At 35.7% G+C, this 24,209-nt stretch overlaps 2 protein-coding genes across 9 annotated transcripts; one reads left to right on the forward strand and one right to left on the reverse strand.

Annotated features, from left to right (window-relative positions):
- The first annotated feature begins 7,547 nt into the window (after positions 1–7,547).
- Positions 7,548–12,522, forward strand: LOC140832963 (uncharacterized). 3 transcript variants are annotated; one of them, XM_073197289.1, is made up of 4 exons: positions 8,536–8,662; positions 10,058–10,304; positions 10,422–10,647; positions 10,753–11,221. In XM_073197289.1, exons 1-4 carry the CDS (start codon positions 8,604–8,606, stop codon positions 11,187–11,189), a joined length of 969 nt encoding a protein of 322 aa, XP_073053390.1. In that variant the 5' UTR covers positions 8,536–8,603; the 3' UTR covers positions 11,190–11,221. The 3 variants fall into 3 exon arrangements, with proteins under 3 accessions (XP_073053392.1, XP_073053390.1, XP_073053391.1); XM_073197290.1 differs by lacking the exons at positions 8,536–8,662; positions 10,753–11,221 and adding exons at positions 11,436–11,801; positions 11,874–12,522 and having other exon boundaries at positions 10,159–10,304; XM_073197291.1 differs by lacking the exons at positions 8,536–8,662; positions 10,058–10,304; positions 10,422–10,647; positions 10,753–11,221 and adding exons at positions 7,548–7,870; positions 11,436–11,801; positions 11,874–12,522.
- Positions 12,523–17,763: 5,241 nt separating this feature from the next.
- LOC140832964 (ribonucleases P/MRP protein subunit POP1) lies at positions 17,764–23,070 on the reverse strand. Of its 6 annotated transcripts, none has more exons than XR_012118204.1 (12): positions 22,810–23,070; positions 22,170–22,659; positions 21,821–21,917; positions 21,506–21,613; positions 21,209–21,424; positions 20,621–20,739; positions 20,076–20,531; positions 19,469–19,577; positions 18,825–19,402; positions 18,550–18,717; positions 18,196–18,449; positions 17,764–17,972 (listed from the first exon to the last, which is right to left on the reverse strand). XR_012118204.1 is itself a non-coding variant. In XM_073197294.1 (11 exons), exons 2-11 carry the CDS (start codon positions 22,607–22,609, stop codon positions 18,251–18,253), a joined length of 2,490 nt encoding a protein of 829 aa, XP_073053395.1. In that variant the 5' UTR covers positions 22,610–22,659; positions 22,814–23,070; the 3' UTR covers positions 17,979–18,250. The 6 variants fall into 6 exon arrangements, 4 of the variants coding, with proteins under 4 accessions (XP_073053395.1, XP_073053397.1, XP_073053393.1 ...); XR_012118203.1 differs by having other exon boundaries at positions 18,186–18,449; XM_073197294.1 differs by lacking the exon at positions 17,764–17,972 and having other exon boundaries at positions 17,979–18,449; positions 22,814–23,070.
- Between the last annotated feature and the right edge of the window lie 1,139 nt (positions 23,071–24,209).

Genomic DNA, 24,209 nt, shown 5'->3' on the forward strand with positions numbered 1-24,209 from the left:
AATAATGAAAAAAGGTTCTTTTTGAATTAGTTTTATAAGATATCAATTGGAGCTGTATCTAGTCTTTCATGGCCAGTAAATTGACTCATTGTGCAGGTTCTTGATGATTCCACCAATGAATTCTTACGGGTACAGAGCTCAGCCCCAGAATCCAGATGTAATTTACATAAGTTTTCTGTTACAATCTTGTCTGCATATCGATTTTGAAGACTAAATGACAGGCACTGGTCAAATTAGAGTGCCAAAAATGGATCCTGAAAGGTGTGAATATAAAGTCTGAAACAAGGAACGGGCGCCATTCTAGAAGTTTTGAAAACAGGATTATGTTGAGGCTTGTGAATTTGTAGTCATCTTTGATGTAGATTTCCAGCCAGAAGATTTTCTCTGGAGGACCATCCCCTACCTACTTGAAAACCAAGAATTGGGCTCGATTCAAGCAAGGTGGAAATCTGGTAAGGCCAAAGCCATTATACTTGATATTCTCCAAAAAAAAAAGTCAAGACAATAAAATTTAGAAAGTATCATCTTATTTAATGTAAGATTCAAAAGACACCAGCGAGATTGGCATGCTTTAGTATTACAAAGAAAAAAGCATAAATGACATGTCACTTCCCTTCCTTAACTGCATTGTGTGTTTTCTTTGTAAAGATAAACAAGAGCATTGCACATGGGTTACAGTTTTCTTTTACTGTGTCGTAATCCCAGCAAAAATCTTAATGCCTGAAGTCCATCTGCCAAAGCAGCTAGGGATCAATATGCCAGATTCTGAAGGTGGATGACTGAATTTAGAAAGTTAACCATCCAACAACGAAAACAGAAACATTTTACAAATGATGGATGTAACCAAGCACATGAAAGACCAAAATCCACGTCTATGAATCTCCGTTTACTTTGTGGGGAAGTAAGAGATGAACACTTTGATCAAAATCCTATGCACCCTGTGTGAAAGACAATTCAAATTGTAACCAATCATGAACTTAAATTCATTTTGTTACACAGGATCCACTTAGCTGAACTTATTATGGGAATATTTCTGCTACACGTGCCACATACAACACACTACATGATAACGATCATTGCTATATTTACCTTCTATCCAGGCATTGGCGTTTTTTATTGACAGAGATGGGTATGTAGGAACATCTGTACCCTACTAACGATGATGAAGAGAGGATAAAAGTGGGCTAATGCAACCTACACGCTCATGTGTAAAGTGTCAGTCTGCCTGACAGAGTATGCAAATAAAGGTGGAATAAGTATTTTACTTGTTCTCTTGTTGTACTCTGTACAAAAGAATTTATCCATTTGTTTTTTGCTGTATATGGTATTGATTACACATCACACTAATAATAATGTTTAATCATGATCACAGCATACTAAAAATAATGTTTAATCGTGTAAAAATTCCATAAAGTCGAGGCCATAGAATTAGAAGATTAAGTTAACCCTTTTCCTGAGCTTCAAGGAGGAAAAAAGAGGAAAAAACAGAGTTCGAATTAAATGAATACGAATTCATGACAAGAGGTCAAATTTTCTGCCAACCTCACTACCTAGTTGAATCAATGACTCATCGCCTCCTATAGTATGATCCATTGGGGTCGGCGGGGGAGGAGAGACAAGTTTTGGTGGCTGAGAGAAGGGCCGATCGGATGAAAACTGTTCTAATTCCATGTGCATTTCTTAAAATATATATGATTCACAAGGTGAAGTGAACTCTTGGGTACTCTACCAAAGGAGAATATCTTCGATTATTTGTTACATATAACAAAAGGGGCATCGTAGTCGAATGTCTGCGATATCTCAATCTAAGATATACAAATTTCGCCACAAAAATCCAATAAAAAATCAGGCTTTCTCTTATTTTAATTTGAGAGCTACCCATTAATTCAATTTTCCAATAATTAACCCAATAGATCATAAATCCAAGTACAACCCACAATGATGAATCTCAATCATCCAAATCCAACACATTCAACTTAGTAAGAAAATTAGGGGAAAACCCACTTTCCTAATTTTATAACCTAGATTATAATTCTAGCACAAGCAAAACCAACAAAACAAAACAGCCGAAGAAAATAATTCACTGATCGAAATCCAACACAAACTCCGCCCGAGCATGCAGACACTGACCCAGAATCGCAAGCAACCGGAGAAAGAAACGTACGGCATCGATTCATGGTCATCAGGCACTAAGATTACTGCGGCGATTACGCTTCGGTGGAGAATCACAGTTGCATGCAACAGCTTTTATTGACACAGGGATAAGGTGGCGTGGCGTGGCGTGGGTAATTTCGGAGTGGCACCTGGGAATTGAACAAATGAGATTTGAGCACATACAACGTAGGACAACTACTTTTTGGAGAAAGAAAATATTAATTTTTATTCTCTTGATCACACGAATTTTTATCTGAGATAAATAATCCTACCGATATTTACAATAAAAAATAAAATTCTTAGCATAAAAAGTAATACTTTTTCATGGATGATCCAAATAGGATATCCGTCTCACAAAATATGACCCATGAAACCGTCTAACACAAATTTTTATCGATTTTTTTATTGCAAAATAAAAATATTTCTGCTTTATTTTTTATTTTTTTCTTCTAATTTCTTTTATTAAATTTATTGCACATTATTGGAACAACTGTTTTTTTAAAAAAATTATATGTTTATAATAATTTTAGGAGATAATTTTTTAAAATATATCTCACCATATGTACTTTTTTTTTTAAATTTTTTTTATCTTTTTTGACAAAAACTTATGTGAGACGGTTTCACGAGTAGTATTTTGTGAAACAAATATCTTATTTGAGTCATACATGAAAAGTTTTACCTTTTATGCTAAAAATATTACTTTTTATTATAAATATCGGTAGGGTATAAAGATTCGTGAAACCATTTCATAAGAGACCTACTCATCATTCTTCTATGAAGAAAGGTTTAAAAAAATAATAAATCTATTGACACAATTTTCTCTATTTTTATTGAGTGTATTCAATCTAGAATTTTGATGATTTTTATTTATTTTTTTAAGAGTGAGTCTCATGTGAGATCGTCTCACGGGTCATAATCTGTGAGACGGGTCAACTCTACCCATATTCACAATAAAAAGTAACACTCTTAGCATACAAAGTTGTACTTTTTCATGGGTGATCCAAATAAAAGATCCGTCTCAGAAATACGACCCGTGAGACCGTCTCACACAAGTTTTTGTCTTTTTTTTAAAATAATAGACTTTTGTTGATTTGATATATTTTTATTGATTTTTACATAATCTCATAGATTTATAAACACATTTTTATGGATTTCTATAGACTTTTTTTACAAGATTTTTATATACTTTTATAAACTTTTTGTATAGAATTTTATGGTTTTTTTACATAATTATAAATTATTATTATTTTTAATAATTTTTTTGAACTAATAATTAATTTACATAGATGACATATCCAATTTAAAATGACTTTTTAAAATTTATATTAGTAAATAAATTTAATTATTTAAAAATTAAATTATTTAATCCTTACATATATTTGTTTATATATATGAGTTCGTATATATGTAAGTAAATTTTAAAAATGCATCATTGTATTAAAAAAATTTGTAAAATATACCTAGACATAAAATTGAAATTAATAGTATATTTTTTTATAAATAAAATCACAATTTTTAAATTAATTTTTTGAATAAAAATTGATTTTTAATTCTTTTTAACATTTTCAATTAATATGTAAACTATCATATTTTTGTAAAAATTATATTCACATAATGGTAAATAATATGTCGGAGGTTGTCTCTGGTTATTCTCGGGATGATTTTGCTCCGGGGGAGGGGTGTTGTTCTCTTCAAGGTTCGCTTCTGCTTCTCATGTTTTTGGGTCAGACACATCCCTAGCCCTTTTCACGGATCAATAGTCTGGCTCTCTTTTGTGTCAGGATGTCTTTTATTTTCGCATCATGTTGGACTATTTGCACTCTCTCATGATCTATATATTTACATTCGTCGTTGGTATGCCTCCAATCTTTGTGAAAGTCGCAGTATTTGTGTCAGGGCCCGTGCACTTAATTAATATTTAATTACCACACAACAAGGATTAAATATTAATTAAGTGCACGGGCCCTGACAGTTTGGTATTAGAGCGTAACTGGGATACGCTCGAATTAGAGTCTAGGACACTTGAGTTTAGGCACAAATAAAATGATTGTGCATGTGCTTGATTATTTGCTCTTACTTGCTTTTATGTTTTGAATTAATCGTATCAGCATGACTAGAGCGTATTAGTTTAAGTTTATGCTTTTATACTCAACCGATTATTTTGTTTCTGCTTGTGGATTAAATACCTGTGTCTTGTAGATGGCACCTGGGCGGAAGAGTAGAAAAGGAAAGGAAGTTGTTCAGGAGTCTGAAGCTCCTAACGTTAGAGGACTGAACGAGACTGACTGGGGAAGACGAGGTCGTCGTCCTCGGGGTGAAGCACGAAATGTTAATGTTGACCGTGAAGTGGATCAGTTGACGAGAGGAATGGGTGAAATGGAATTAGTGATATCTCGATTTCAGAATATGCGTCCTCCTCGATTCTTTGGGAATGAAGATGGCGAGAAAGCTATAGCGTGGCTAAAGAGTATGAAGCGTTTGTTCAATATGTTGGAGTACACCCCTGATTTGCAGCTTAAGTTGGCCATTTGTCAATTAAAGGACCGAGCTCAGTTGTGGTGGGAAACTACTGAGGAAGCTTTGAAGGAATCGGGTGAAAGAGTTACTTGGGATGTGTTTTGTGCTCAGTTTGCTCGAGAGTATTCACCGCCTTCTTATTATTCGGCCAAGGAAGCTGAGTTTAATAGATTGACTCAGGGAAATATGACTGTAGTGGAGTATGTCTCTCAATTCTCAGCGCTTCTTGCCTATATTCCTCATGTTGCTAGCAGTGATCGGAACAAGCTATCGCATTTTATGCAAGGATTGAATCGAACCATTTGCACTTTGGTAGTAGCTGGAGCGTCTGTTAATTATGCCGATGCTGTTGAGAAAGCCAAGAATGTGGAGGCGAGTCTACTTTTGGCAGAACCACAGTCAGTTCATCCAGGTTTTCCTCAGAGTTTCGGAGGCAATGTGCCGTTGCCAGTGGGGGCACCACTATACCCATCTTTATTGCCGTAGCAGCCTTCGCAGCCTTATCAGCAACCAAAGTAGCAAAGCTTTAAGGCCAAAGGAAAACAATTCAAGAAACAGACTCGTAGCAGTTCTTCTAGTTCCGGCAGTCAGCGTGGAAGCTCAGTTGGGTCCCCAGGTGGAGTATTTTGTGATCGTTGTGGTGGTAAGCATTTCAGTACTCAGTGTACGGGAGTTCAAGGATCTTGTAATATCTGTGGGCAAGTTGGACATTATGCTAGAGTATGTCCGAATGCAGCAAGACAACAATCTCAGCAACCTCAGTTTGGTCAAGGTTTTAGAGGACAAGCAACTAGGCCTTTTGTTCCGACTCAGTCTTTTCAGCAATCTAGTTATCCTCAGCCTAGAGGTCCGGTTCAACAACGTTTCCCAGGGCCACAGCAGGCTCGAGTTCATGTCTTTTATTTACGTCATGATTTTACTGGTTTGTCGTACTGGGGTCCGACCCCTGTTTTCTTTTGATGTTGTGGTTGTGTTTGATGCCATAGCAGGTCATTCCAGGGGTTTTGACGCGTCTGGTGGAGCGTCAGCGAGTGGAACCCAGTAGTCAGTCGGTTTGTGTCAGAGTTCCCAGATATTTATATATTATACTGGTTTGATACATTTGCCAGGGAGATGCCCTGTGTAGCTGTATGGTGATGTCTTTATGTGGTTTGGATTTTATTTGTGGTTTGTTGTGTCTAGTCCTGGCCAGTGCGGCTGTAGGATGTTTGTGTGGTTGATTGTGAACTTGATGATATTTTCGAGCGTATATTATTGTTGTTTTGTTTTGAGATTTTTGGGATGTCCTACTTACGGGGAGGTCATGCCGAAATTTCTGTAGGCCCAAATTAACGTTTTAAACTCGTTTTCGGTGTTTACACCATTTAATCCTTGTTGTGTGGTAATTAAATATTAATTAAGTGCACGGGCCCTGACAATTTGTCAGATCTGGGCCTCCGAGGCCCTTGTTCACTCCCCCGAGGCCTGTGTATGAGGTGTTTGTTCTCACATATTTGAAGAGCCCTGAGTTTATTGACTTTAAGTGGGTCATATGCAGCAAACTAGCCCAAGAACTCCAAACGAGTGGATCTGCCTGGACGAGAAGCCGAACTGAAAACCTTGGATTTTCTTGGGCTGTTGCTTGATTCCTTCCGCTGATGAGCTCGGGAGAACTGGACTTCTTCAAGATTAACGTGCTTGTCTGCTCGGGCCAGTAGTTCATCATAAGTATTTGCTGCCTTTTTTATTAATGATTTCAGGAAATCCTCCGTAGTGAGCCCCTGAACGAATGCACTTATCGATAAGTCGGATGTTGTAGATGACACTTCAATGACCAGAACGCTGAACCGTCATATGTCTACTCATAAGCTCTCGTGTTCCTGCTATCTCATAGCAAAGAGACCAAAAGGAGTGATTGGGTGTTTTTTGCTGTTGTCGAATTGATAAAGGAAGGCTCGACTAAACTTCTAGAAAGCCTTGATGTCACCGAGCATAAGCAGGTTGAACCACTGCTGAGCCGACCTTATTAAAGTGGTAAGGAAGACTCGACACTCGATGGAGTTCGAGCACTGGTAGAGGAGTGCTACATTTTCGAGTCATGATTTGTGGTCCTTGGGATATCCCTTCCCTTCATACTCTGCGATGTGTGGGAATTTAAAGTTTTTAGAGAATTCTTCAGCTAGTATCTCGGCTGATATTTATAGAGGCATGAGATGCTAGTTAACTTATTTAAGTGTGACTCTCGCGGAATTCTACGTGAGATAGGAGATCTCAACCAATGGGACTCTGTGACCATGGCGGGTGAAACTCTTGATGGCGGCTAGGACTCTTTCTTTATCTCATATAGATTTAACCGAATATCGTATTTATCGGAACCCTTATCTATTAATAAGAATATCTTCAGATCCCCTAACCACATTAGAGCTAGGATTTCTCGACCCCTTGGTGGGCTTGGGCCTCAAATAGACGGGTTGGGTAGATCTGCCTTATTGTGGATTAATAGACTCAGATATATGGGCTTAGACTTCTAATTACATGGTTATGCTCGGTAGTCGGGCCCTTGCCCAATATTGAGGCTGAACTCTTTTAGGGCTATGATCAATTTTGAGATGGGCTTGTTCCATCTAGATGTTGTGAAGATTTTAAAGATATCAAACGTGATATCATAATAATTAATAATTCCGATCAAATTTTCATCAAACGTGATATCATATATATATATTTATATATATATATATAATTTTATTATGATATTCATCAAGCGTGTTCGCAGTTGTATATCTATTATATATCTAATAAATAATCATTTCATTAATGACATGATAACATAAATATATTATATATTGCTCAACCGAACACTTAGGGCCTGTTTGGTATGAAGGATTGAAGTAAGATTATGGGTTAATCACATGTTTGTATGGTTTTTGGGAGAAAGGCAGATAACACTGGCCCCGTGAATAAATATCTGTGGAGTAGGGAAAACACATCCCTTGGAGGCCCAAGTATTATTAATCTCAATGTGTACAGTTCGTCTGATAGAACAAAGAAATTACCTTTTTAACCTTTGCCCTACCAATAAAACTCGTCTCCTCCGATTTCTGCAATACAGCCGCCCCAAACTAAAAGGAAAAAAGAGGAGAGAATAAATTGTGTCCAAGTGTTGCGATTCGCGTTTTGGTCGTCGGTGTGAAACAGATATTTGATCTCATATTTGTTGAAGGTAAAAATCAGAATTTTTGGCCTTCCGTTTCTTCTTCGTCGTGAAAAACATATTTTTTAATTTATTTCTTCTTACTATTTTTGGTGTGAATGTCTTCCTTATAAAATTTTGCCTTCAAATTTTGATTGATGAACTGTACGTGATGCAAAAACTATTGAATTGCATATTTTATTCGAAAATTATTTCAGATGCAGAGTATTTGTTTAAATAAATACTTATGATAAACAAATGCCTTCAAACAAAAAATATGTTCTGATCACGGTTGTCGAAGGCTTATATTCATTCATTTTGATGGGAAAGTGTGATATGATTTGAGCCCTTTTGTGTATTTATGATGCTTGAACCGTTAATCCAAGAAAGAACAATTGTTTTAGTCATGTAAAATAAATTATATTTCTGAGCAAGAACACCATGTAATTTCTGTGACTGCATTAACATCGGGTACTGCATTTTATTCTTTTACGTTGTTATACTAAAGCTTAATTTGTTGTCATTTTTTGAGATAAGATAGCAAGATGGACATTAGACGTAGAAACATTATGCTTTTTGTGTTGCTGCATCAAATGTTGTGCCGCTCTTTTCTGCTTTTATGTCTTTTAATACGACATCGGAATGGATTACGCGCAAAGCAACGTCGTGCTCCTCGTAGAAAACCAGGGTCGTACACCATGACAACACGAATTACTGCACAATTGAGCCATTTGCATAGGATTATCGAATTAGGTGATGTTCAATGTGTCGTAAACCTGAGAATGAATCGGAATGCATTTTCTCGATTGTGTTACTTGTTAAGTACCTGTTGCGTGTTTTCTTAATTGCTTGCAAGTGCACAACGTCAAGTTATAGTAAAATGTAATTTTGAGTACAAGTGTCGATCCCACGAGGAATGTATTTCTAAATTTATATTAATGCTTGTAATTAAAATAGTCTTGATTTTATTTAGAATAATCAAATAACAGATTTGTTCGCATCAATAACTGAATTGAAAATAAATTTAATTGTAATACCAAACAGAGTTGAACAACAATGGAATAAAAGATCTAGAGGTCCGATTTCACGCAACTATCCACCATGTGTATTTTTGTGTAGCTATATTATATTTATCCTTCTTATTCATTAGCCAAGAATTCTAAAATCATCTACTCCCTCTCCCGAGTGTTAAGCAGATACTAATTATCTAATAAAAGATTGTAATGTCCCCATCAACAACCTATTATTAAATAACACAATAAGCACTCAAGTCTTTTAATGGCTTCAATAGCATTATATGTCCTCCCGAACTATAAAAATACTATCGATGTATTTTTCCCTTTCTTGTTTATAAATTCCCTTTTCCAAGTGATAATTTATAAACATAAGCATCATTCAAGATATGACCAATAAATTGAAAGCATTAAAATTGGAAACATACAAATGAACAATAAGGAAATCTCATATAGCATAAATCATAAATCATCACACATGGTTTCTAGTTTTGATCCATCGTTCCTCTAGAAATAAAAATTAGTTCATAATAAAAATAACACAACACACAAATCTTAAACAAAACATAGTAAATAACAATGAAAGTAAAGAAAGAAGAACTTAGAACAAGAGTTTTGGAGTTCAAATGAAGCTTTTATCCAAAGATGTGCAAGAACTTTCCCAAGGATGCACTTGATCTTTAATCCCTTTGTTGTAGCCTCCAATCCTTTCCTTTTGCTCCAAGATGCCCTAGATGATGAATAATGGAGGCTTTTTATAGTCCTCAACAAGTCTTGCACGCAAAACACCAAAGTCTTCAAGTCCCATGCGCAGCACACCATAGTTTCACAATTTCTGGAAGTTGTCTGTGCATGACCGCGGGTGCGGTAATCTAAGGAGCGCGGGTGCGGTGTCTTCTCGGCAGAAATTCTCATGTGCAACTGGTGATACCGCGGGTGCGGCGCTTGCATGACCGCGGGTGCGGTCATGCCTCGTAAATCAGCGCGGGTGCGGCATTGTAAGAAGCGCGGGTGCGGTCTCTTGCTTTGTGTCTCTTTGTCCTTTACACCTTCTAATTCATCACTATATCACTCCAAACTCTCATTTCTAAGCTTCCAAACTACAATAACAAAAACAACAACATATCAAATAAAACCTGCTCAAAAATCACAAAATTCCAAATTAAAAACAAGTAATAAAAGTACAATAAATTGCACTTATCAGTACCATTGGAGGGTTGGTAGAATCGAGATACGTACGAATTGAAGAGAAGGTGGCCATGTTTCTGTCTATCTTGGGTCATCATAAGAAAAATCGAGTGATTGGTCATGATTATCGACGTAGTGGACATACCATCAGCATACATTTCCATGAAGTTATGCTCTCTATTCTCAAATTACATCCGATATTGCTAGTAAAGCCTACTCCGGTGGATGATAATTGCAGTAACGAAAGTTGGAAATGGTTCAAGGTAATATATCCATTGTTTAATTTGTTTGACGCAAAATATGCTCTTTCAATGTTAGTTTAGTTCTCTTTCTATTACAGTTGACTGAAAATTTTAAATCTGCATTTTAATTTGTTTTAGGGGTGTCTTGGTGCTTTGGATGATACATTTGTCACTGTACATGTACCGACAAGAGATAAGGCGAAGTATCGAACCAGAAAAGGTAATATCGCGGTGAATGTTTTGGGGGTTTGTGATCGCAATATGAACTTTATCTATTCACTTACTGGGTGGGAGGGATCCGCAGCAGATGCTAGAGTTCTAAGAGATGCATTGACTCGCGATGATTCACTGAAAGTTCCCAGAGGTGATATAATCCCTATTTTTTATCTTCTGTGTTGCATTAGAATAATAAAAATTTTAGAACTAGGTTTCATAAATATTTGAACCATAATATGCCCTTGTAACACAGGTTGTTATTATCTATGTGACAATGAGTACGCAAATGTCGAGGGATTCTTAACTCCGTACAGGCGAGTTATATATCATAGGGATGCTTGGGGAAACCGTGCACTCGGACCACAAAATTACAAGGAGCTTTTCAATTGGAGGCATTCTCAAGCTCGCAACGTTATTGAAAGAGCGTTTGGATTGCTGAAAAAGAGATGGGCTATCCTTCGTAGTCCATCATTCTACCCGCTGAAAACACAAAACAGAATTGTAATGGCTTGCATTCTATTACATAACTTCATTCGCTCACAGATGTCAACTGATCCTATGGAAGAAGTCGATGAGGATGTTGGTAGTCCAGGTCATGACGCCGATGATGATTTCATTACTAGTTTTGAGTCCTTCGGTGAATGGGATACTTGGAGAGAGAACTTTGCATCGTCAATGTGGAGCAACTAATAATAATTAATGGAATGTTGTATTTCAATCTTTAGTGATATTAATCTGCAAGAAATATATTATTGTGTTTTCTGGATTCTTTTGTTATGCGCTTTAATTAGTGAATGAATTTTATTTCACATTCTGTATTAATGCATATGATACACGATAAGTATTTTATTATTATGTTTCCTTGAAATTAGTATGTCTTGTGCCGATTTATTTTAAACATGGTTGACATAGCTCTTTGTGTTAGCACGTGTTTAGGTTATGGATAGTGGCGCCACTGCAGGGAGTGTGGTTGGGAAAGGAATCAAAGCTGACAAAACGCGACGTAGTTGGAGCGCACATGCAGAAGAAGTTTTAATTGAAGGCCTAAAAGACGTTATCAGCAAGGGATGGAAAAGTGAGAACGGATTCAAAGCTGGGTACTTAACTTTATTGGAGAATTATATGCGTGCAGCACTTCCAGGGACAAACTTACGTGGAAACCCACATATTAACTCCAAAATACATGTGTGGAAGAAAACACATGGTATTTTGTTGACTATATTAAGCAAAAGTGGAGTTGGGTGGAATGATACTGAGAAAACCATTGAAGCTACGGACGAGACATGGGAAGCAATAATTAAGGTAATTTTTTTATAATCAAACTCATTGATTTTATATGAACCATGTATGTAATTTCGCCTTTACCTGTTGTAGGCAGACCCAAGCGCACGGCCCATGAGATCGAAGCAGTGGACTCATTACCATGATTGGTGTGAAATTTTTGAGAATGATCGAGCAGTAGGTGAACAAGCAGAGACCTTCGCAGGAGCTGTCCACGATGTCCTCAACATGAATTATGAGGTAATTCATGACACAGTTGCATTCACAAATGATTTCTTTAATGCTGGGGAAGAGGGTGACGAGTCAGTATCTGTAACACACACCCCTTCCTCGAAACCAAGTGTAGTAGCCACGTCGAAGAATAAGAAACGTAAACTAGTGAATGCCGATGACAACGCTATAGTTGAAGCCATCAACCATCTCGCTGACATAACAAAAGACACAATGAAAGATTTGATCAAACAGCTAGCAACAGAGGAAAAAATATCCAATGCTGACGAGAAGGTGTTGGATACGTTGCAGGGGATACCAGAGCTTTCAGAAGACGAGAAAGTACATGTTGCTGAGTTGTTGGTTGACAACCATGCGAAGTTGTCACTCTTCTTGCGCCTTGGTGACAAAGGCAAGCTAAGTTTAGCAAAGAGGCTTTTGGGTGGAGATTAATGGGGTGGATTAGTGAAACTGTATTTTCGTTGGTAAGATGTGTTTTTGGAAGTTTAGTGTCTTTTTGGTTGGTAAGCCTAGCCAACAGGGCAGTGTAATGGTTTATATGCCTTTTTGAATTCCTAAGGTATGTAAGGCATGATATATTTTGAACTTTAGTATTTGTTTTGGTTGAATGATATGGTGTAATTACTACTATGATAATTTTGATAATTTCCGATTTTAGGTGGATATGTTTTGGGTTTTTCGGTTATGAATCGTATTATAACAACTGTAATGAAAGTTGTCTATGTGATGAAAATGTAAGGGCATCCACAGCGGTGGATATTATCCTTGCCATGTCATCCAAATATTTTCTCCGTTGAAATATTCACCATTGTATACCATTGAATTGTGTGCCACAACAGTACCCGGTTACTAATTTGTAACCGGATATTGTAATTTTTTTTAAATTTCTTAAAACAAGCGTGATTGAGACGCGCTTGTTTTTTGGGTCGTGATGGGTCGAGATGCGTCGAGCTTCTTTGTTTCTTTTTTTGGTAGAGCTTTTTTTTTTTTGGGTCGAGGTGGGGTCGAGATTCAAGCTCTTCACAATTGTGAAGAGCTTGGGTCGAGTGAAGATCTTGCCGAGACCCAAGATCTTCACAATTGTGAAGATCTTGGGTCTCGTGAAGAGTTTGCCGAGACCCAAACTCTTCACAATTGTGAAGAGCTTGGGTCTCGGCAGCTTGGGTCCCCAAGCTCCTCACAATTGTGAAGAGCTTGGGTGGGTCGAGGTGAAGCTCTTCACCTCGACCCAAGCATTTTTTTTCATGTTTTGTCAAATATTTGAAGGAAATATTTGTGTTATTGTGGATGGCCTAATATAGGTGGATATGTTTTGTCAAACTGTAGTATATGTGATGAAACTATGATATTAGGTGGACTTGTTTTGTCAAAGTTTTTGGTTTTGGGTTTGTAGGTGATGAAACTGTAATATACATATACATAATCCAACAATTGTAACCATAAAATAAAGCATAGTTACGTACAAAACTGGCAACTGGCCTACGGAAACATTAGCTTCATAACCCAATAAGTCGTTTCGAAAACATGTGCAACGTTTCAGGAAGCAGTCGTTTAGAAAACATGTGCAACGTTTCAGGAAGTTTGATGGAAGAAATAAGACAAACATCAAGTAGGAAATGTATTGATATCTTTAATTAACTTGATTCATATTTTCCAAAACACATTAAGTCAGCACATACAAGAACCATTTAGATAAGCTACATAGTAGATAGCAGAGACAATACACAGGCTACTAGTCTTAGCCACTACAGGATCATCTACAAATATATAGCTTAATACATCAGTCAAAAGCTTCAAAAGGGTGGCGAGCATGACTTCAAAACATAGGGACCATAGAAAACGATTCATCCACTGGTCTCATCGGAGGTTGTAATTATAATAACCGACGGTGGGTCATCGTAGATTAATTTGCGCTTCTTCTTGCCGCCTTTGAAACGAACACATGGGCCTTTGTTGTTGTTTTTCGTACGCTCCGCATGTGCTTGGGTGTTTGCCAACTTCATTTTGTCCTGACAGTTAGCCTTCATAGTAGTTGGAGATAATTCTTCCCCAGCTATACTCTTGTCTGATGCCTTGACAGGTTGTAAGTTGACATTGCTCTCTTCATCCGAGCACAAATCTATAACTGGCAATTTGTATTTGCTTGTAACACTATCTTCAGAACCTAATTTGCAGCTTACAGACATTATGTTTGGACGTAAATATCATGTGAGTCCAACAAGAGGAATGAGAGACAACTTACACTGTGTAAGATATTTATACTTGCTATTTAAAGAGAGAATTTGCATTTAAGAAGAACAACCACCACCATTAATAACATATCTTTCAAACATTTCATATTAATATTTTGACATTGTAGGTTACGTAGGTCAACACCTAAAGACAATGGAAGATGTGAAGTATTAAATGTGATGGTGGAAGGGGTACCTGTCTAACATTTATAACAATGACATAGTCGCATCCTAATTTTTTTTCCTGATTTGTAACTTACAGAACATGATTTCCAATTTAAAAGCAATGTTTTACGGATCAAATGCATTTCTGGAATGAATGAATTTTCGCACTGAATGAAGTCACATAGTCACATTTTCATTACGCTAGTAAATGAAACTCACACATTGCAGTGAAAATGAAATACATGTAACATGCTTGAACACAAATATATTTAGATGGATTTCATTTTTTAGATATCGCAATACTGAATATTACAAAATAACTAGTCCATGCGTCGGAAACACTGTCAAGTTGGAGCAATGAATACTACATTTCACATTCTAACCACAATAAACAATACCAATACGAGCAAAAGGGAGAGAAAGAAGCGAGTGAACCCAAAACAACAACATATTGCCTCTATGGAGATCGATGATCGTTTCAGAGACTGGCTTCGATGTATGTTGGTCTTCTCCATTGTACCATTGTCGGGATGACTGCAATTTTTTGTTGCATATGATATTTCCTTGTCGCACACATCAATATCCTGCATGGAAGGAGATGTAGAACTCGATGCCGTACCAGTCTTCACGTTCCTTCTAACAAAATATTGACTTGTTACAGTATTTGAATCATGGTCAGAAGCTGACCATGTTTGTTTGGTTGATGTGAAAACATTACCATGGTACTCATCATACCAATAGAATTTGTTCGGATGTGTAAGGGAAGCAGGGCAGATGTAGTAATACTTGCCTGGACGTGTTGAGAATTCCCCAGCCTTTCGTAGCAACATAGACCCTTGACCGCACTGGCATGTTGGTGCTACATTTGTTTTCATTTCACCTATCAGACCGTGATTGTTGAAACAATATTAAAATTAGTGGCATAAGATAATAAATTTTAGTGTCAAATACAAAAAAATTTAACATTACATGACATCTTAAATTCTGTGTGAAACTCGACCGAAGCTTAAACAATGTAACGACAATATAACAAAACAAATGGATGTCATATACTCTGTCATTGTCATCTCAATTTCAAAACTCTGAAAACCAAAACAAATATGAGTATGAGATAAATAAAATGATCAGTATGAACTTTGAATGAGTTACTCCTGCACAAAGTAACAATGACAATCCAACATTTTTGTGGCCATTTTGTACAGAGAATTCAGCACATTAACTCATTCTTCCTGAACAGCACAATATGCAAATTAAATACCATCAAAGTTGGAAACAGATAAGGTTATGTTAGCATCTTTCAAGGTAAAAAAATCCATGCATAAATATAAACATCATTTTAACCCAACAAAACAATAGCGCAATCAAAAAACGTACGACATGGGTTTCTCAAAAAATTATTATATGCAACTATAAGTTTAACAAGTCAAACTTCCACCTAACACAAAACTTATAATGGTTCATCAACGAAAACCTAATATTTTATTCGAAATATACAGTAGATCTGGTGCTTTATGAACGATAAATCAAAATAAAACTGAAGAAATGGTATTACCCATGCCAATTGTGTCGTTGATGGGAATGGTTTTTGGTGGGAAAGATGTAGTCCGAGCTTCGAAGGCGTAAGTAAATAAGAATGGAAGAGAAGCAGGGGAAGAATTTAGTGATAGCTTCAGCGGTGGGTAAGTCTGAATGGAAGAGTTGTAGGGATTCCAACTTCAAGCTTTTTTTGTAATTAACAAATTTACATTTAAATAGGGGCAAATTAGGTATTTCAACAGATATTCTTTATCTGTACAATTATTTATCAAATACACCAAACATCGTATAATTTATCAAATTTTCGTAATCATGTACACCAAACACAATATAAAAAATTTATGGTATTTGATTTATCACTCGGATTGTTATTAAATTAGCAATCCATAGTTTATCCTATCCCAGCAACCAAACTGGCCCTTAAGGCCAGTTTGGTTAGGTGGATAAAGGATGGATTAATAACTAATCATTCATCATCCTGCGTTTGGTTGGAATATTGTATGTTCTTAGTTATCCTATTGGCCCTCATTTGGGCCCGCACTGTACTGACAAAGTGTGCGATGTCTTATCACTCTTTGGAGGTGTGATTCTTTGTGCATGTTTATGATTAAAATAGTTTATTACCATTATAACCTGACGTAATTGTTTATAATTTTTCAACAACTCGTTAATTTTTGAGATAAAATGTGAAATTAAGGTTGAAAGGAAAAATGATAAATTAATTACAAAAGAAAATGGTTTTCAAAATACTAAAAATAGTTTTTAAGCTTAAAAAAATAGATATTTTACTTCACAATATATCACAAAGTGTACACATTTTTAAAAAGGTTTAATAATAAAACAGTAAGAAAAAATAATAACATATTAAGAATTACAATAATACTAATAAAAATAATATATACGTGATAAGAATAGTAATAAATAATAATAATTTAATAACTATCATATTATTTTAAAAATATATATTTAATTAACACTTGGGGCATTTTGGTCATTACAATAAAATTTACAAAATTAATATCATTTTAAAATCATACCAAACACTATGTTATTTATCCCACCATATTATTAATCCATAACTCTCATTTTTTAATCACTCTAATTACTAATCATTTACTTATCTCGTCACACAGGCCAAACGGAGTCTTACGGTACTCTGAAGTCAAATATACATATAGTTGAGATAGCTGCTTATTCGATATTGACATTCATCACATTTTGTCACACTAAGTCAAAGTCAAAGTCAAAGAGCTCATACATATATATTTAATTTATCCTCCTTAGTTCTACTTTTCATTCGTCAATATTTACTTTAATATATTTGATTTTGTGACCATGTCAAAGGGTAAAAGTTTATTACACTTGATGGGAGAAAAACAACAATATAACATTTTTTATCCTTAATTTTTTTCTTGTTTTTTGGCAACCAAAACTGTTTTAATCCCTCTTTTTTCCCCACAAATCACATTTTCCATTAATTTTTAACAATGAACCGATATCATCGGGAAGAAAATCTAAAATTGAAGTCGGTGAACCTTCATAGATTCAAAAAACAAGGGTCCAAAATGGTTTTAATTTCAAATGACGGTTAGAGAAAAAAAGTAATAATCTCATCACATTATTTAAAGACAAAATTTGCATTTTATATTTCGATTTTTGAGGCTTTTCTGTGAACTCGGGACTCGTCCCCTAAAATAGGCGTGCGAATTTTCAATGTCTCACATATATTATCTGAATTCTTACGGCATTTAATGAGTGTAGGGGCCAAAAAAGTGCAAAAAAGTTGCCTTTATGGATTAGAAGAATAAAATATCAACATACTTTACAGAAATGCATCTCATTTTAAGTTCATCATCAACTAGCATTCATTCTACATTCTCAGGAAGAAGAATTGAAACAAACTAATACCTAAACTTCGAGCATGGATCAACTTGAATAGAACTATTGCAGCATTCAATACATGACCGAAGTAGCATATTTAAGGGTCCTTGAAGAGCAACGCCCACTGGCATCTAGAACACAAAGCAATCTGCAAGGTGTTTGAAGAAAAAATGAGGACGACTTCCATTCATATTCGCTATTCCTAACAGATTGAACTATATCAAGTGGCATTACAACTGAAATAGGAGACATAAACTTACTCCACTATGTGTTGCTTCGTGCGTTAACAATGATCAGTTTTTTTTTTGTGTTTTATATTTATATTAAAAAAATCTGTTCAATGATTTCCAGCAATTCTTACATGAGAAGACCTGAGTGAGCCTCAGAATCCACTGTGAGTGAGCAACCGAAAAGGGCAGCAAAAAATCACATGAATTTGACATCTTCTTCTTGTTGCTCCAAGACAATGGCAGCAAGAGCAAGTCTATATGCTGTGGATCTCATATTCCTGACCAAGACAAAAATCTCCTTCCTCCTCCGTCTCGCAGGTAAAGCCTTCCACTGTTCCAATCTGAGCCTGGAAAGTAAGCTTGCCTCACAAAGCGCACCTGCTATTGGTTTCTTGCTGTATGGCAAAAAAAAAGGTGAAGAGCAGTGGTGAATTGACTTGACCATGAATGTCTTAAAATAAGCTCTTCAATAATGAAAGTGTTAAAAGAACTTGCCTTCCCCGGACAAAACCAGTAGTAATAAAACCAATAGGACACCTATATGATTCTCTGACAGCTGGATCTTCAGGAATTTGAAGTGCCCATTTACCAGATGGCAACCGAACAAAGTGCGATTTCAATGAAGACTGAGGTATTTGAAGTTGATGTTCGTCACATTCTGATCTGTACCATGTAGAGCACATAAGAAGTAATTGGTGATGAAAATTTGTCAGAACACAAGAAGTGAGAACAAGAAACAACTAGAATGAAAATTCTGAAAAAGTGAGAACCTTCTCCACGACAGTATGTCAACAGCATCAGGTGCACAAACCACAGCCCCTTGTTCAAAAACACCTTCTCTATAAGCGTGAAGATGAACTCGAAGAAAACATTGTGTGTTGCCACACTGCATTCCTGATACATTGGCATTTTGTTCAAGAAGTCCTTCATCATTCATGACTTTATACATGCTAATCTTTTGATCCTTCATTCTTGGGAATATAAGCAAATGATTGGCACTGATATTGTTCAAGAAATCATTCAGACTGAAAGAAGTCCTTGCCACGAAACCTTCAAATGACATAGTGGTAGCATCTGATAACCCACAGACAGTGTTTCTCAATAAGTTGTCCCCTAAGACATCAGCAGAACCATGTCGTTCATCATGATTAAGAGAATCATCTACTTCACTTGATGAAGTCACAATAAGTTTCACACAATCCCATGGAGGTGGTATGGGAATTTCTAGTGGCCGCTGGGATGGAGGACATAGTGTTGCTTTCTGATTCGAGGCAGTGGCATCCATTTCCATAATATACGAGTAAGCACTGCAATCTGGATAGTCCCATGGAAAATACGGCAATCCAATCTACATAAAGATAGAGATTTTAGGAATCATGATAATCTTAGGGGGAATGAAAATTTGTGCACTTACTTCACATGCAATCCAGTGCTTCTCTCTTAAACCTATGGCATGAGCACCATTTAAAATAAAAGCATTCCAAAATACTTTAACCCAACTTAGAGGGAGAACAATTGAACACCTGAAAAAACAAAAAAACAAAACCGATCATGTTTATGTAATAGATCCTTGTCATAGTTAGCTCAAATTTTCTCAAAACAACAATTAATGAAACAAGGACACATTTTCAAAGCATTCCAGTTATATTATCAGGGAACTATCACAAGTACATTTTATCTCTTCAAAAAGTTTGCTAACAGATGGATTTTTTTCTACCATCTACATAGATACGAAGAACACAATCATGCATATCAGATCATAGAAGGGATGCTTGCAAAATCACAAGAATAAAACAAGTGTCGATCATTTTGAAAAAAATAATCATCATAAGTTACTAATGATTTTGACGAACAATGCATGAAAGCCTTAAAAGTACTGGATACCTGTAATAAATAAAAACAAGCTATACTTGAAATCATGATAAAAATGAGTTTCAAGCCCATATTTTCTAAAAATAAGAAAAGAACAAATTAAAGATATTTTTTTAAGACAACTAAAATTTATTGCTGGAAACATTTACCTTTTGACAGGATCTTCATGATTCTCGTTCTTCAGTAGCAAAACAGGGCAATACCTAGAATATTTCACTTTTTCTTGAGCATTTTGATTCCCAAAATTTTTAATGCGCAGTCCAATATAATCATTTCGCTGATAATATTTTTCCATGCAAGCAACACTTTCTTCCATTGGAGGACATATCCCTTCACTAGCATCCCACAAATCACCGTAATTGGCAACACTTTCACTTTCATGCTTAGTCTCAACTTCTCCAAAACAGAAGTTACAAGAATTTCCTTCGTTAACAATTGATTGTTGTTTCTTTGTCAATGCACGAGGATCCTTGACAGTTAATGGAATCACCAAAGAAGAGGAAATCTGATTATTAATCTTAGAGACGTGTGTCTTCTCTAGTTTGACTGCATCGCTATTCTCATCTGCATTAGATTTCTTCAGATAGCATGATTTCTCAGAAACACTGCAGCAGCCATATAATTCCACTGAACCATAGCAAAAGCACATGCCTGAATTAACATGAAAGAAGACACAATATTGAGTATGTCTTACCAGCAGGCAGGTTGTAGCATCTTCTCAAGTAGTTCTGATGCTTTTGATCCAATCAATTCTAACGTTGCCAGCTCACCCTCAAGAGAAACACACCTAGCTGAACCACCTGTCATATCCATCTGAAATAATTTCTTCTCAACACGACTCAAACAAAAATATAAACATTTGAGCGTATATTGAAGTGAAAAATGTTATTGTACATATATATGCTTCTAAAACGCAAGGCCTCAAGGCGTAGTCTCCTATCACTGTAAACAAGTAACAGTAAATATAAAATCAATTTATAAAATTCATCACCGAGCAAAATTAAGATGGATAAATATTAGTCACTTCAAATACCAAAAAATAAATCAAATATATACTAATGGAACTCAAATCTAATAGTCATGTATCAAAGCCATTGGTTTATCCTATTCCTTCTGTTTACTTTATGACAAGATTATCTATTGGACGCATAAAACATTCTAACTCGTAGTTTGAAGCAAAAAGTAGGGACATAAGATAAGAAATATTAACTAGAATAGAACTCCTGAAAGTTACAGTTTAACAGCTAAAGTTTCAAAAGATTTTGGTAAATAGGTGACTAACACAAGCATATGTCAAAGCTTCAGATGCCTCTTTCAAAGCAGCAGCATGTATACACAGCCAAAGCCGGCGGAAAGTAGTCCCATCATCACTGCTTTGCAACTCATCAAGCATAATGACATTATGGCCTTCTTTTTGAATAGTGATATGTTGAAGTGGTCGCCACATGAAGGTTACAGGAGCTACGGATGGGAAGCTAGGTTTTCCAGTATGATGAAGCTGAAAAATGACATACGAGAAATTATATATTTAACTAGTGAGGAACTTTAAAAAAATAACAAGAAAGAAAGATTTACCTACCACAGCGCTTCCAAAGTGGTCACCAGAAAGAATATCATCAAAATTTTCTCCATCGTGTTTTGATGGAGAAGGTACCAAAACAGAACTCAAAACCGATAGTAGTTTGTCCTGGAAACATTTGTCACATAAATTAAATCACTGTGCAGGGACACTAAATTTCCACACCAATAATAGGCTAATATCCACAAAAATTTGCTGCTCCCATAAAGTTTGTCATTGTAAATACAAACAGAAACTACCAACAAGGACCGGAGTTAAATTTTATCTAGGAAAAAAAGGTATAAGTTATATGTTAAAAAGTAAGGAAACTGTTACCTGTGGACCCTCCAACTGGACTGTGCCATAGTAACTTGCATCATGGATAAGTACTCCACTTCTTAATTTCTTTAACAGAGCCCTTGAACCTCTTCCTCTGTATCCCATATATATTGTGAATCGCTAATAAATTTATGTTAAATAGGAATTTTCACTTCATAGCTAGAAAAATCCAAACTTTTATACCAAACTAACTAGACTTTGTGAGCCATTCAAATCAATTCATTAGTTTACAAGTTACAACACTTGCATATCACTTTTGCTAAACTGGCTTAAAAGCTAGCATATAGGTCATTTAAAATACGGCATTACTTTTAAATTAAATTTAATAAAAGCTGCAGACAATTACCTTCCATGAAGACCAATGGGAATGTGAAATCCCCAAATTTTTGTCATTGAGAACCGCTTTGCATGCCAAACATGTGTTCTCAGTCTCTTCGTCCCATCCCCTGAAGTACAAAACCCAATTTGTGGGTTCTTTTTAAGTTCAATGCTCCTACGTATGCGACGGGAAACTTTTTTCTCATGCTTTTTCAAACAATCATTGTTACATGGATTTTCAGATTCCACTCTCTTCTTTTTTCTAAACTTCTTATGTGCAACGCGGTTGTCATGTCCGGTTGTTCTTTTCCTCTTATTCCTTTGAGAACGGAAATCATTATTTAATCTATTAGCAACCACCGAGTGAAGACCCTCGAGTTCAGAAGCTCGAGATTCTGCAAATTTCCTCACATTAAGTTCATGTGGTGGAACCACTGAAACTCGGGGTTTGCTCGCATTAACATCCATATTCCTAATGCTCTATGACCGACTCAATATTTTAGCTATGAGCTCACAATCTAAACGAAAGAAAAATTTTAAAGTTAGCTTCTTAAACGATATATTTAAAGAATATATAAGCAAAAATAACATTTGCTATCTTCCTAAATCCTAAAAGATGGTCCGGACAAAAATCGAATATACTTGAGAATTCACGTAAAATTAATTACCTACACATGACTGCGGCTGCGGATGGAGGCAGGTAGTAATATGGTCATATTAATTCCCCGAGCCGAGGGAGAGGGGTCAAGGAAGTTAGGACTTGGATGGAGAGAAGGATAGAATTCGGAGGCGGTGTAGAAGTGGGAGGATGTGACGTATCTGCGGAGAAGTAGCAGAGGTTATGGGCGGAGACGGAGAAGATGCTGGTGGCGGACAATTCGTCCGAGAAGGGTTCGACAGTGTTGAGATGTTGAAGGTAAAGTTCATAAATTCTTTCCCAGGCGGCAGGGAAGGGTTTAGGGTTTAAATCAAATATATACTTTTTCTAAATTAATTTTTTTAAAAAAATCAGTTGAATTTATACACGTCAGAAATATTGAACAAAATTGATCTGTGAGACTATCTCATAAGAGTTTTTGTGCTCATAAATGAGGTAAATATTCTTGCAGTTTAGAGATTAAATGTATTTAGGCTGCATTTGGATGTATAGATTTGAAATACACGGATTTCAATTATAATTTTATTGTTAACAATGAAATAATATACAAAATCTTAAATTCATATCTTATTTATTTATAAATTAATTACGCAAAGTAAAATGAATTTCAAATACATCTATTATTGGGTAAACTTTAAATCTATCATAATTAATATGAAACATCATATAAACATGCAAGTTGTGGATTTGAAATTTATCGTTTTACTTATCTAAAAATACACAAAAAAAAAAATTTACATTTGAAATCATCAAACCCAACCCTAATGTGAGCCCCGACTGATAAATTAATTAAACAAACTAATAATAGCTAAAGCATACACATATTTTATTTAATTACAATGTACTGTCACAACAGTGCAAGACAAAATGATAATACGAAATATTATGACATAAGGTGGTTATTCAACAGGTTTGCCTTCATTTTCTTCGGAAAGTGGCTCCAGTTCTCATGTATCTGGAATTTACATATATATAGAAAGAAAATAGAAGTTAAGTTTTTGATAACTCAGTGAAGATAATAACTTGAGTTAGCTAATTATTGATCAAGTCAAAATAATATATCGGTAAAAAATTTCAATATGCTATGACTAGGACACTGAAATCAGTTTTAGAACAAGGCAATGTATGTTTTGGATTCTAAAAGAATAATGTGAGTTAAAGAGTTGACTCATATCAGCATTTGGTGTATCACTTTTCTTGACGTACACATATAAGATTTCATATAATAGATCATTTACGAGCTAATATGAACTCACATTTTCGGACCGAAATCACATTGTTCAAATGAATTATATACTAGGATTGATAATCTGTTGTTCATTATACTCACTTTCCAGGCCAAATCCACATTGTTCAATAAGCTAGTAATCTGTTACATTGACTGAATATCGAGCTTCAATCATTCACTCA

This window comes from Primulina eburnea, chromosome 5, assembly GCF_022965805.1.
Source record: "Primulina eburnea isolate SZY01 chromosome 5, ASM2296580v1, whole genome shotgun sequence".
Lineage (NCBI taxonomy): Eukaryota > Viridiplantae > Streptophyta > Magnoliopsida > Lamiales > Gesneriaceae > Primulina > Primulina eburnea.

Excerpts from the sequence above, each read along its gene's own strand:
- LOC140832963 (XM_073197289.1), top strand. The coding sequence starts at position 8,604 with ATGTGTCGTAAACCTGAGAATGAATCGGAATGCATTTTCTCGATTGTG. Across the intron at positions 8,663-10,057 it reads TCGATTGTGTTACTTGTTAA|TACCATTGGAGGGTTGGTAG; the intron begins GTACCTGTTGCG and ends TGCACTTATCAG. Across the intron at positions 10,305-10,421 it reads AAAGTTGGAAATGGTTCAAG|GGGTGTCTTGGTGCTTTGGA; the intron begins GTAATATATCCA and ends AATTTGTTTTAG.
- LOC140832964 (XM_073197294.1), bottom strand. The coding sequence starts at position 22,609 with ATGGATGTTAATGCGAGCAAACCCCGAGTTTCAGTGGTTCCACCACAT. Across the intron at positions 21,425-21,505 it reads ACCACTTTGGAAGCGCTGTG|CTTCATCATACTGGAAAACC; the intron begins GTAGGTAAATCT and ends GTCATTTTTCAG. Across the intron at positions 18,718-18,824 it reads GACATACTGTCGTGGAGAAG|ATCAGAATGTGACGAACATC; the intron begins GTTCTCACTTTT and ends TACATGGTACAG.